Source organism: Macaca thibetana, chromosome 8, assembly GCF_024542745.1.
Source record: "Macaca thibetana thibetana isolate TM-01 chromosome 8, ASM2454274v1, whole genome shotgun sequence".
Taxonomy (NCBI): domain Eukaryota; kingdom Metazoa; phylum Chordata; class Mammalia; order Primates; family Cercopithecidae; genus Macaca; species Macaca thibetana.
The window spans coordinates 58,361,261-58,374,153 of NC_065585.1; the positions used below are offsets into that span (position 1 = coordinate 58,361,261).

The window sequence follows — 12,893 nt, forward strand, 5'->3', positions numbered from 1 at the left end:
ACAACTGCAAGAAATCATGAGCAATAATAATAAGAAAACAATTACAAAACAGCCATTGAGTGTTCACAATGTGCTGGAAAACATGCATCTCCCTGTACCTTAATTTCCTCATATTTAAAGTGAAAATAACAATAACACCATCATATTGATTGAAAGATTAAATAAATTGAGGCCTGTGAAGTGCCTAGACTGTATCTGGTGCATAGTGAATGAGTATTAAATGTCAGCTAGCATTATTGTTCTAGTTAATTTACTTATAATACCGCATTTAATCCTTTCAATGACACTATGAAAAAGATGTAATTAGCCCTATTTACAAATGAGGAAACTGAGGTTCAGGGAGAGAGGTTATTTGCTTAAAGCCCAAAGCGAGAGAGTAGAGGGGCCAGGATTCTAACCCAGGCCTTGCCTCTACAATCACGCTGGTTCAGGTCAGCAAGTTTTTCAGAATTTGACAATACTTGAGCATATAAAGAGAGTGCCAAGTCTGAAATATTGAAACTATACACATATTTTACCTCAATAATGTTTTTTAAATGGATCAATTATCAATGCCAAAAGAAGAAACTATTTATTATATATTCCTCTGGTAATCAAGCCTCAAACAGTCTGTGAAGCAGTTGTTTTCTATCATGTTACAGTCTACCATTCACCGCAATATTTTAATAAATAAGATAGGTATGATTTCACTCATTAGAACCTACTCAGCCTTCCTAGGAGACAGTCTGGTGTTGTGAGAAAGTACTAGGCTGTAAGATTTTAGGACACAGACTGTGCCTTGTCTATCATTGTGCAGCTGGAACCGAGTGCAGCGTCTGCATGTAGTAGATAAATCAAGCACAGGGTTTTAGGCCTGGACACTTCGGGAAAACCTAACTTAGAAAGCAAAGCTTTCATGACCCTTTTTTTTTCCAATTTTTATTTTAGATTCAGGGGATACACATACAGGTTTGTTACCTGGGTATCTTGGGTGATGCTGAGGTTTGAGGTATGATTGACCCAGGTACTGGACATAGTACCCAATAACGAGGTTTACTACCCTTCCCCGCTTCCTCCCTGCAGTCCTCCTCCCTCTAGTCATCCCCAATTTCTATTGTTCGGATCTTTATGTCCATAAGTACCCAATGTTTCACTTATAAGTGAAAACATGCTGTATTTGGTTTTCTGTTCCTGCATTAATTTGCTTAGGATAAGGGCCTCCAGCTGCATCCATGTTCCTGTAAAGGACATGATCTTGTTCCATGGTGTATATGTACCACATTCTCTTTATTCAGTCCACCATTAGTGGGTACCTAGAATGATTTCATGTCTTTGCTATTGTGAATAATGCTGCGATGAACATGCAGGTGCATGTGTCTTTTTGTTAGAAAGATTTGTCTTCTTTTGGATATATACCCAGTAATGGGATTGCTGGGTCAAATGGTAGTTCTGTTTTAAGTTTTTTGAAAAATCTCCAAGTTGATTTCCACAGTGGCTGAACTAATTTGCCCTCCCACCAACAGTTTATAAGTGTTCCCTTCTCTCTGCAGCCTTTGCCAGCATCAGCTGTTTTTTGAATTTTTAGTAATAGCCATTCTAACTTCTATGAGATGGTATCTCATTGTGGTTTTGATTTGCATTTCTCTGATGATTAGTGATGTGGAGCATTTTTTCACTTGTTTTTTGGCCATTGTATGGTCATGACCATTTGAATCAATGTGGATTCACCGCACTGTCCAATACAGTGACCACTAGGCAAATATGTCCATTCAAATTTAAATTTGAATTAGTTACAATTAAATAACATTAAAAATTCAGATTTCTCAGCCACATTGTTCATATTTCCAGAACTCAACAACCACATGTCTAGTGGACAGCACAGAAGATTTCCACCATTGCAAAATATACTATTATTCAGTGTGGTAAGAGAATGAAAGAGAAATGAGCCATCCGTATCTCCATCAATATAGCCAAACCACAGACAGGTAGCCACACCCCTCACAGATATGGGCAAATCACAAGTACATAGAACACCTCCACTGGTGTTTTGTTTTTTAATGAATATGGCATCTATGGGTCTATCTTTTTATTCTTTACCTGCCAAATTCATCACATCCTATTTCTCATGATCAAATGCAGTGCCCTTCCTAAGAAATTAGCATTCTTACCCTTAGGATAAATTATCTTCTCCTGGATTTACTCTCGGTGTTAAGGGAAGTTTATTGTGAATCCAGTCAATCTGAGAAACAGACAAATGTGTTTTCACAAGCACAAATCCAAGTGTTATAGCCACTAGCCCAAGCCCCTTCCCCAGCTAACTAGAAGGATGCTTCCTTTCCAACTGTGGCCAATGTGCCATCCTCCTCCCAAGGCTCAGCAAGGGCTGCACAGAACATGTCCTCCAGTGTCACGATAGGAAGAGCAGACTGACTGACTATATGGCACCTTAGGTTCATGTAGAATTTTCAAGAAGATAGTTAGGTTGCTTAATCTTCTTAATATTTTCTGTTGGATCTTCAGAAGGTCTTAAATTATCAAAAAGCTGAAAGCAATAGTTTTGAATATTTTTTCTTCCTTAAAAAATTGTCATTTTCTAGGAAGTGTTTTCTATATTTGAAATCTTTCCTAGAAAGAAATACTAAAGGCAAAAGCCAAAGCTATACCAAAAGTCTATTCAAAATATTCCTTGTGCAGACTTTAGAACACTAGTTAACTCACCAGCACCCATCCCCAGAGCAACCTGGCAGCTTGATGAATGGTGATGACAGTGTACAAATAAGAAGTAAACAACAACAAAAAAAGGAACACTAATTTCAACCTCCATTAGACTTACAAGGGGGGAGAAAATCAATATCTGACAAATGGAAAATGACAAAATCCATAAAGGGAGACTTTTATTTTGAATTTTCTAAGAGGCCTTTGCACACAATGAGTGTTAAAACCAAGAAAAATAACCAGTAAAAAACACACGCAACGAGCTCTATTTAAAATGCATTATCATAAGCTACAAATATAGAGCAGGAAATAATTGCTTTGTTTGTTCAATTAAAGAAACCAAATTAATGGTTTCTTTAATTTAGAGTAAGTAGCTGCAGCCTTTGAAACTTGATTACATTTTCGTAAGAAGACTATGCACATTGAGTACCCAACCTGAAGGTCTCACTATATTTAGCTATCTATGCTACCATTGGTATACACCACTGAATCATTCATTCATTCATTCATTCAAGAAACATTTATTAAATACCTACAGTTGCTAGGTAGATACATCTACTTAATTCATTTATTAAATAACTGCACCATAACTGGAGGATGGAAATATTAATTCCCCAAGGCTTTGAAGGAAAACAAACAAGTAACAGACAACAGATTGAGGTGCTAACAGCTACAATAGAAACCAGGAGGACTTATAAGTTTTTCACAGCATTTACTTATAAAATCTTTCTCCTAAAAGTGATGCTACAAAGATAACAGAATTTTGAAATGCAGTCGAACCATTAGTCTGTTGTATGTAATTTCCTTTAGAGATAGCAGAAATTGAGTTGGAAATGACAGTGAAGATTATTTAGGTAAGAGACACATCCGCAACCCTTTGCAAAATTCACAGAAATCCTCGCTGTCATCTAGTTACAATGTCAATTAGGCCTTCCTTTATAGTCAACTGCTTTTGGTACTTAAACCTCTCAATTGCTCTTTATAAACCAATCTGAAGAAAACCACTCCCTTCTCTGTGTTTCCTACACTTTACTCATAATTCTATTATTTAATTGTGTTAAATATTGATTAGACTAATTATGAAGTAGTAGAAACAAACAGTCCGGGGTCAAATTTCACTTCTGAAATTTGCTAATAGCATTAACTTGAAGAAAGTAAACTTACCCTTTCATTGAATACAATCTTTTTCATCCCCCAAAATAGGAATAGTCGTACTGTTGCAGGACTTTTCCTTAGTTCAGTTAAAGACAGGGTCCTTGTCTGTCCCATGGCCATGAAAATGTAGGCTCAGAGATGGTTTGAAAGGTGAACGAAGCAGGGTTTTATTAGGTGAAAAGGTTTAAAAAGGGGGGGAACAGGGATCCTCCACAAAGCCAGAGCCCCCTGCTAGAGTGCTTCCTGCCCACTGTTCAAATTCCAGGTTCCACACAGGAAGAGGAGGGGCTAGGCTCCTCCCTACTGCAAATGTAGCAAACTTTCCAAGGCTCCACCTCAGTGGGCAGGCTGGCTGGAGTTTCTGCAGCAACCCCCTCCCACCCGGCTATCTCAGCACCCACCTCATAAACCTATTATGAAGATTGAATAAGACACCTAGCTCGGGGTCTGGCATGTAGAAAACACACAGTTGATTGTTAAATGAATTAAATGAATGGATGTCCACACACTTTACTTTTCCCTCTTGTCTCCTATTTGTCTATGTATCTCTCTTTCTTACCTGAGGATAAGTTTCTTGAGAGTAGGGACAGTATTCGATTCACTTCTTTATCTAACCTAGGAACTTAGAGTACACTCAAGAAATGTTTGAAGGAGTGAATGAATGGTAATCTCAGTTCAAGGATTTTATTTCCTTGAATAATTAATCTGCATTATAACTATTTCAGGTAATATTATTTTAAAATACTTCTTCCATCTGTCCTGTGTAAAATTATGAAGTTTCTATGAATTGTTTTCAGAAGAAGTGAATACTGGTCGCGGTGTGCGGCTTGGCACAGGCTCACAACAGTGGCACCCCATGCTCAGCCTCACGGACTGAGTTGGCGGCGGCGGGACAGGGACAGCAGCGCACCCGCGCAGCCCTGCACCTGGGCCAGTCTCCTGAATATTTACACATTGCCGAATCTCCTGTGGACAAGCCACCACGAGGCCAAGACTGTCCCATGATGGGTTGAGCCTCTTCTTGTGCCTAGAGATTCCGAGAATCCTATCCATCTTTTTCACCAATACGGTTTGTGGACTCTGATAACCCAAATCTGACATCAGTTCTGGAATGTCTAGAAGATACTAAGAACAACAATCACCTTCGTCAGTAATTGAAGTAGTTGATATGTGAACTCTGCAGATTATATAACCTTCCTAAGGACCTGCATGTTTGAGATGCTAGATCAACCACTACCCATGGGTCAGAATGGGAAAACAGAAGTGACTTCAGAAGAAGAATAGATGGTTGGAGATACAAAATACTTAAATCACTATAAGATGAAGGAAGAAGAACTTACTAGTGGGAAAAAGTCAGAGGATGAAGGAATTGAAAAAGAAAATTTGGCAACATTACAGAAAATTAGGAAGACTCAAAGGCAAGACCATTTAAATGTGGTGTGGTGTTTGGGTCAGTGCAAGCTTCAGATAGACTTATGAAAGAGCTCAGGGACGTATACAGATCACGGAGTTATAAAACAGGTCTGCTGGAACTTTGTCTTCTTCCTGAAAGAGAATTAACTCTTACATGATTTTTACCTTCTGACAAAAGCATGAGTAATATTGCTTGGAAAGGATTTATTCAGTGGAACTCATAAATGACAGTACATGACTGGCATGTTAAACTGCAGAAGGTCGACCCTGATAGTCTTTTGCACAATGATCTTCAGATCGGAAAAGAAAAAGGAAGATAGAATATTTTTTGTTTAACATATCTTTTAAGAAACTGTTGTGGTTGTCAACTGGGTTGTCGTCCTAAAGTATGAATCTGTTATATATTGACCGAAGTTGCTAATGGCTACATTTCTACTGGTTCATATGGGGGAACGAATGAAGCACCAAAGCCGAAAACAAAACACAAAATACACACACACACACACACACACACACACACACACAACAGGAAAGTAGAACTTCAGGGAGGGGACGATCTGAGAGGTAAATGGCTGAAATTCTATTGGATTTGTGTTTCTGGACCATGCTTCCTGATACCAGAAACAAGGGCCTTTTCTGGGGTAGGAGTATTTCTTAAGAGGCCTGGGAAGAATGTTATTGCCTTGAGCTAACTGGCCTTGTGAAGAGGACCTTAAACTGAATTGCCAAGTTTTTAGTATTGGAATTCACAGACTTTGGAGGGTAGCAGGATAATTTTCCATTTGATCCTCCATTTGTTCGAGTGGTGTTACCTGTTCTCTCAGGAGGGTATGTATTGGGTGGGGGAGCACTGTATATGGAACTTCTCACAAAACAGGGCTGTAGCTGTGCCTACACAATGGAATTGGTCATCATGCAAATAAATGCCATCTTAGTCAGAGGCAAAGCCAGAGTGCAGTTTGGAGCAAATAAGAATCAATATAATCTAGCAAGAGCCCAACAATTCTATAATTCCATTGTTCAGATGCATGAGAAAAATGGTCCCTCTGGACACACTGCCGCCTGGCCATGCTTCCTTTCCCTTTCATCTTTCTCATCGACCAATGGGCTTGGAGCATTGAGGCCATGCCCCATTCTGCGTTCTAGTGTGGCCCTGGTTACTTCTCCTCTGGCTCAGTTGCACATCTGCCTGGTAGATGACTGGATGTGTTTAGCAGTGGTTGCCAGGATCGTGCTGATGTGGCCCCAACCCCGCCTCCCACCCTGCCCTGTGATGTCGGAAGAAACCCTACAGAGCAAATTGGCTGTGGCCAAGAAAACATTGAGAGAATATCAGCACAGAAAATACCCTGGTGTAGGTACAAGAGCAAAAAAAGGAGAAAATTAAAAATGGCAGCAACCCTGAGACAACCACTTCTGTTGGTTGCCATTCACCTGATGATACATCCAAAGACCACGCTTCTCCCCTACAACTGTCTGCTCATGACACCATGTTAGCTGGTGGTGTCTCTTCCCCTGGTGCCAGTCACACTAACATGGCGGCACCTCAGAATCATGATGCTAACATTGGTCCCAACCTCATGGATGAAACCAAGACTTTCTCATTGACCGGGAGCCCAGGGCAACTCTCCCAACAGCTCAATGGTCTTGCCTCTGAGTCTACATCCTTTGTCAATGGGGAGAGCCCTGCATCATCTGCTAACCTGAAGGATCTGGAGAAACAACAGAAACAACAGAATTCTGGATCAACTGGAAGAAGAAAAGAAAGCAAGGAATTGAAAGCAGGGAGCCCAAAGGGAGTAGTTACAGGTTCAAATTCAGACCATAGGGATACTCATGTCCAAGAAAGCAGAGTTATGGACAGCCCTGTATTACACTCAGCGTGCTACCAGGTAGTTTGAAGGAGAGTGAAAGGATCTGGCCAGCCGCCTGCAGTATTCCTGGCAGCATGTGGGAGAGTTGGAGCAGGCTCTCTCTGCTGTCTCTACACAGCAGAAGATGATGGGCAAGTACAGCAAAGAGTTAACCAAAAAGAGAGATGCCCTCCGGCTGGAGTTATATGAGGATCTGAAGCAGCAGAACTCAGAACTAGAAGAGAAACTTGAGTCCTAGTATCGGAGAAGTCAGGGGTCCAGCTCAACTTAGAGGAGCTGCAAAAGAAGCTGGAGAGGGCCAAGCTCCTGCTTCAACAGTCCTCAAGCCAGTGTGAACCCCCTAATGCTAACCAGCAGTTACAGCAGGCCATGGAGGATCAGGCACACTGAAAGCACACCTGGGGCAGGTTACAGAGTTGCTGAAACAGCTACAGATAGAGAAAGATCAATATACTGAAAATCTGAAAGGAGGGAGCACCATGTGGTAGCAGAGGATGCAGCTGATGTCAGAGCAGGTGCACAGGTTGAGGGAGGAGAAGGGGCACAGCATGAGTCAGGTACAGGAGCTGGAGACGAGCTTGGCCGAACTGAGGAACCACATGGCTGAACCCCTGCTCCTGGAGCCCCCAGCAGGGCCCTCTGAGGTGGAGCAGCAGCTACAAGTGGAGGCCGAGCACCTGCAGGAGGAGCTAGAGGGTCTGGCAGGACAGCTCCAAGCCCAGGTGCCAGACAATGAGGGTTTGAGTTGCCCGAACCAAGAGCAGGAGGAGAGACTGCTGGAGCTGGAGCTGGAGCAGAAGGCTGAGCTCTGGGAGGAGCAGGCAGAGGTGCGCAGGCCCAAACCTTGGAGACCATGCAGAATGACCTCGCCACCATCAATCATGCAGTCTCTCAGAATGGTGAGCTCAAGGAGCAGATGGCCGAGCTGCAGAGTGGCTTCATGAAGCTGAAAAATGAGAACATGGAGATCACCAGCAAACTGCAGTCAGAGCAGTACATCAAGAAGGAGCTGGGCAAGAAGCTGGGTGAGCTGAAGGAGATGGTAGAACTGAAAAGCCAAGAGGCTCAGAGTCTGCAGCAGTAGTGAGATCAGTACCTGGGTCACCTGCAGCAGTACATGGAGGCCTATCAGCAGCAGGTGGCCACCTTTCAGCAGGTGCCCTCTGAGAAGGAGCTCCACAAGCAGTTACTGCTGCAGACCCAGCTCATAGACCAGCTGCAGCAGGAGGAAGCTCAGGGCAAAGTGGTGGCTGAGATGGCCTGCCAAGAGTTGCAGGAGACCCAGGAGCACCTGGAAGCCACCAGCCAGCAGAAGCAGCAGCTACAGGCCCAGCTGACCTTCGTGGCTCTCCATGGGGAAGGAGATGGACTGGACAGTAAGGAGGAGACGCCTCCACTCATGCTGAGCATCCTGGAGGACCTGAAGAGTCAGGAGGCCATGGTGGCATTTTTACACTCAGCTGTAGCCAGTGCCGAAGAGGAGCAGGCACAGCCACGTGGGCAGCTGAAGGAGCAAAGGGTGAGCTGTAAGTGTCTGGCTCACCTGGTGGCCTCGGTCCAGAAGGAGCCAGAGGCAGCAGCCCTAGCCCCAGGGACTGGAGACAATTCTGTGTGTGGGAAGGCCCACCAGGCCCTCCAGGGGGCCATGGAAAAGCCTCAGAGCCACTTTATGGAGCTCATGCAGGAGAAGGTGGACCTGAAGGAGCAGATGGAAAAGCTGGAACGTCACTGTATCCAGCTGTCTGGAGAGACAGATGTCATCAGTGTGCGGGAGGCCAGGACATGGCAGGGGGAGCTGCACTGTGGTCGGAGGGGTCCCAGTGTCTGAACCCTATCCTCCGGCAGGAAAGTACATCACACTGTACCAGAGCCAGAGGGCAGTGTTGAAGATGTGGCGACAGAAGGAATACATGAGCAGGCTGGCCCAGGACAAGAAGAAGATGAAAGTGAAGCTGCTGGAGCTGCAGGAGCTGGTGTTGCAGCTTGTGGGCAACCACAACAAGTGCCATGGCAAATTCCTGGCAGCTGCCCAGAACCCTGCTGATGAGCCCGCTCCAGGCACCACAGCTCCCCCAGGAGCTTGGGACTACCAACAAGCAGGGTGATCTTTGCAATATGCGCCTCGTCCACAGTGTGGAACCTGCACAAGGAGAGGCCGGGGAGGGTTCTCACCATGACAATCCCACTGCACAGCAGGTTATGCAGCTGCTTCCTGAGATGCAGAACCCCCAGGAGCACCCAGGCTTGGGCAGCAACCCCTGCATTCCATTTTTCTATCGTGCTGACGAGAAATGAGGTGAAGATCACCGTCATCTAAAAGCCGGCCACTGTCAGCAAAGCTTGGAGAAGTGGGGCCAGAAGCTCATCCCCATCAGGTCCTTACCACCCCTTCCCAGTCACCCCATTATCTTTAGAGTAGCAAGGTAAGATCCCTGTGTGATGTGGGGAGACAAACAAGTGCAGACCCTTTGCCACCTTGGCCCGGGCTGAGTCCTTAATTTCTGGATGATTATTGTGGTTATTTAAGAGCCAGAGGCTCATAGAGTTGATTTATTTGGAGGAGGCCTGGTGGCCTCCCTGATGGCCTTACTCTCACTAAAGCAACTTTTCCCTCACAGGGGCTCCCATCTTCTTATTTGGAGAGGCAGCTGAGGCAGGACAATGGGGCTAAATGTAGAACACGCAAGAGAACAGGCTGCTGGGGGTGACTCCCCTTCCCCAGTGGACATATTGTATCTGCATAACATTTTGTAATTCCAGGGGTAGGGCCACCCCCTGTACTATACATAGAGGAGGTTGAAGCTGGCACATGGAGAGGAGGTTTTAGTAATTATTTGGGGCTCGGAAACTTCTTTATTGATAGCATGGGACAGAGAAAGGAGGCAGGGATGGGGTCATGGTGCCCTGGTGATGCAATTTCTGTTTATTTTGCTTTTTATTTTGGAATAAACGGATTTAGCCATGGTGTGGGGGAAGAAGAGGTGAATACTGCATAAATATACTAACACTTGAGTAGATCTTCTTCAAAAAGTATCCATTGGAAAAGGATTTAGGTGCAATTAGCATATCCTTCTTAAGTAAGCCTCCCCTGAAGAAATGTCTGTGGCATAATGATGAGGCTTAAAAGAGGGAGAGAGAATTAAGTGGGGTGACATTTTAAAAATAAGTACCTAATTGTTACCGGTAAGCATGCTGATCCTCGTAAGGCTAATGATGCCAAGTTGATTTACTGCTCTAAAGAAGATAGAATTTAAAATCACTACATGGCATTTAATTTAATCTAGCAAGTTTTAGTTGCATTTACATTTACTCAATCATAGAATCATTGACAACCTTGAAAGTAAACAGACAAATGTGCTAAGAACATTCTTCCTGGGTGCAGGGTGGAAGTAGTATTTTAACTTAACTGTCTGGCACTTGATATCTATCTGGCTGTCCCATATAAGCTTTGAAGGAAGTGACTGATTTTACTCTTGTGGTACATGATTTATAAGGCTATTTATTTGAACCTGTATCTATGTCTACCTATGTAGGCCATTTTGTTTCACAGTAAAAATCATTAAATGAGCATGTCATATATTTTCTAATATATTTATGTAAAATTTAGTATGTGTATATGAGTAAAAATTAAAGCCAAAAAAGGCAGTAGTGTGGGGAGTAACTTGGGAGTTGACTAACCAATCTTTAACATTGCTCAAACAGCAGTTTAAAACTTCCAGACAGCCTGAATGATAATTGTTAGAAGATGCTACTTCCATGTGTCCAAGTTATAATGCTTCGGTCAACTAATTAAGAGCCCTTAGAAAATCCCTTATTACATATAAGTGAAACATATAAGTCCAATATTCACATTAATTCTTTTAGGTCTGAATATTAACAAATGCCATTCTAGTCATCTATCACTTGTCACACATTTATTGAACACCTACTATGTGTTAGACACTGTGTTAGGAACTGAGGAAATAGAGGAAAAAGATTGGACCCTACTCTCTCACATAGCTCAGAATGTCTAGGACAGACCGGCAAAAGAAAAATGGTAGGATTTTATGTTGTGAGTCATGAAAAGGCATGGCCAGGGTGCTATAAAGCTCAGAGAAAACCATCTGACAGAGAAGACCCTTAGTCCAAATCTTGATGGATGAGTTGGTGTTACCTGCACCTTTTTCCTCCACAAGAAAAAAGGAAAAACATGTTCTGAGCTGTGGGACAGCATGGGCGAAGGCATTACTATGATGCATTTGAGGAACTGCCGAACAGAGTGGGTTCTGTTCCTGGGATGCTCCAGGAAGTGAGTGGGAAACAGAAAGTAGTGCTTTGTATACCCTGAAAAGGTGCTTTCATTTTTTTTTTTCTTAAAATCATGTGGAGTTGCAGGATTTGACATAAACGAGGATTTTAAGTGATCTGATTTAGAGATCATCTGGCTGCCACTGTAGAATTGTTCCAGGGGAACAAGACTAAAGTCAGAGATAGTGCCAGAAAGGAGAGAATGGACATGAGAAAATTTTCGGAAGAAGAATGAGCAGAACTTGGCTATTGGTTGTATGAGGGCTGAGGGAGACCACGCAGGGTAGGACCACTAAGCAGTGTAGTTGAGGGTGCTCAGAGGATACTCGGAAGCAGGAGGAGGAGCACAGTTTGGCTCAAGGGCAATGTAGAATGATGATGAATTCAGTTTTGGTGCAGTGGATCTGCTAAGTGAAGAAGACAATGGGCAGTTGCTTACCCAACAGCTCAAGAAAGTGATATTAGGTGGAAGCAGAGATTTGGTAGCATCAACCCACACGGTAATCTCTGAAACTATAAAAGTGGGTGAGATTTCCCAGGAAGCAAGTATGAAGAGAAAAGAGAAGAGAGCTAAATCCTGGGGAATGTTGACTTTTAAATGACTAGCCCAAGAATCCAAGAAGAACATTGAAAAGTAGGAAGTGAAGAAATAAACTAAGAGTGGCATTACAGATTCTTTGAAAAGAAAAAGTTTCAAGGAAAAAAATTGTCCAAAAAAATTTTTAATGCTTCAAAGGTTTTTATTCATCTCTCCATTTCTTTCTTCATTCATTTAATAAATATTCACTGGGCTTTTAGTATATTCTAGGCACTAGTTAAATATAGTTGCTAAGCAAAATCAAACCTGTCCTCAGATAGATTACCATTTAATGGAGTAGACTAATTTTAAATAAATGAGCCAAACAATATATGTGTCATTTCAAATTATGATGAGTGCCATAACAGGATGCTAAGTGCCATAAATGATACCCCGGGTGTCATCATTAGGAGGTCATTGATGGTTTTGTACTGTTAGCCTTGAAGAAGTGAGAGAAGTGGGAAGAAGCCAAATTACCACCAAATTGCCATGAGTTAAGGATAAATATGAGGGAAGGATATAGAGTAAAGCAGGTAGGCAACTCTTTTGAGAAGCTTGACTGTGGCAAACAATAGAGCAAGAAGAAGAAAACTAAAACCAAACATTATTTGTTTTAAAACCTGAGAATACGGAGCATATTGATTGGCTGAGATTGAAAGGAACCAGCCAAGAGAAATAGTTCTAAATATAAATTTAAAAGTGAGGAAAAAAATTGATGAAATTGGCGAAAATTAATGAAAATACAAATATGTTTCAGGTGGATCCAAATGAGCTAAGGAAAAACTACAGGACTTCTACAAAATTTCAGGTAGGTGACTCAAAAACAATTTCAAAATTGCTCAAGTAATCTCTTACCATTTTGACTTTAAATCCCATCTATGGATTTCTATAAA

At 42.6% G+C, this 12,893-nt stretch overlaps 1 protein-coding gene and 2 pseudogenes across 3 annotated transcripts in view; all 3 read left to right on the forward strand.

Moving 5' to 3' along the window:
• Window positions 1–12,893, forward strand: part of CNGB3 (cyclic nucleotide gated channel subunit beta 3) — a 158,658-nt gene that overhangs the window by 69,488 nt on the left and 76,277 nt on the right. For both annotated transcript variants that reach the window (XM_050801220.1, XM_050801221.1), the window contains one exon: window positions 12,758–12,808. In XM_050801220.1, the coding sequence (XP_050657177.1) occupies window positions 12,758–12,808 (51 nt within the window). The remainder of the gene's footprint in view (window positions 1–12,757; window positions 12,809–12,893) is intronic.
• LOC126961551 (ubiquitin-conjugating enzyme E2 Q2-like) lies at window positions 17–6,458 on the forward strand (annotated as a pseudogene).
• LOC126961154 (golgin subfamily A member 2-like) lies at window positions 6,500–9,453 on the forward strand (annotated as a pseudogene). Its single transcript, XR_007728204.1, has 2 exons — window positions 6,500–8,899; window positions 8,982–9,453. The product of XR_007728204.1 is annotated as a golgin subfamily A member 2-like (transcript).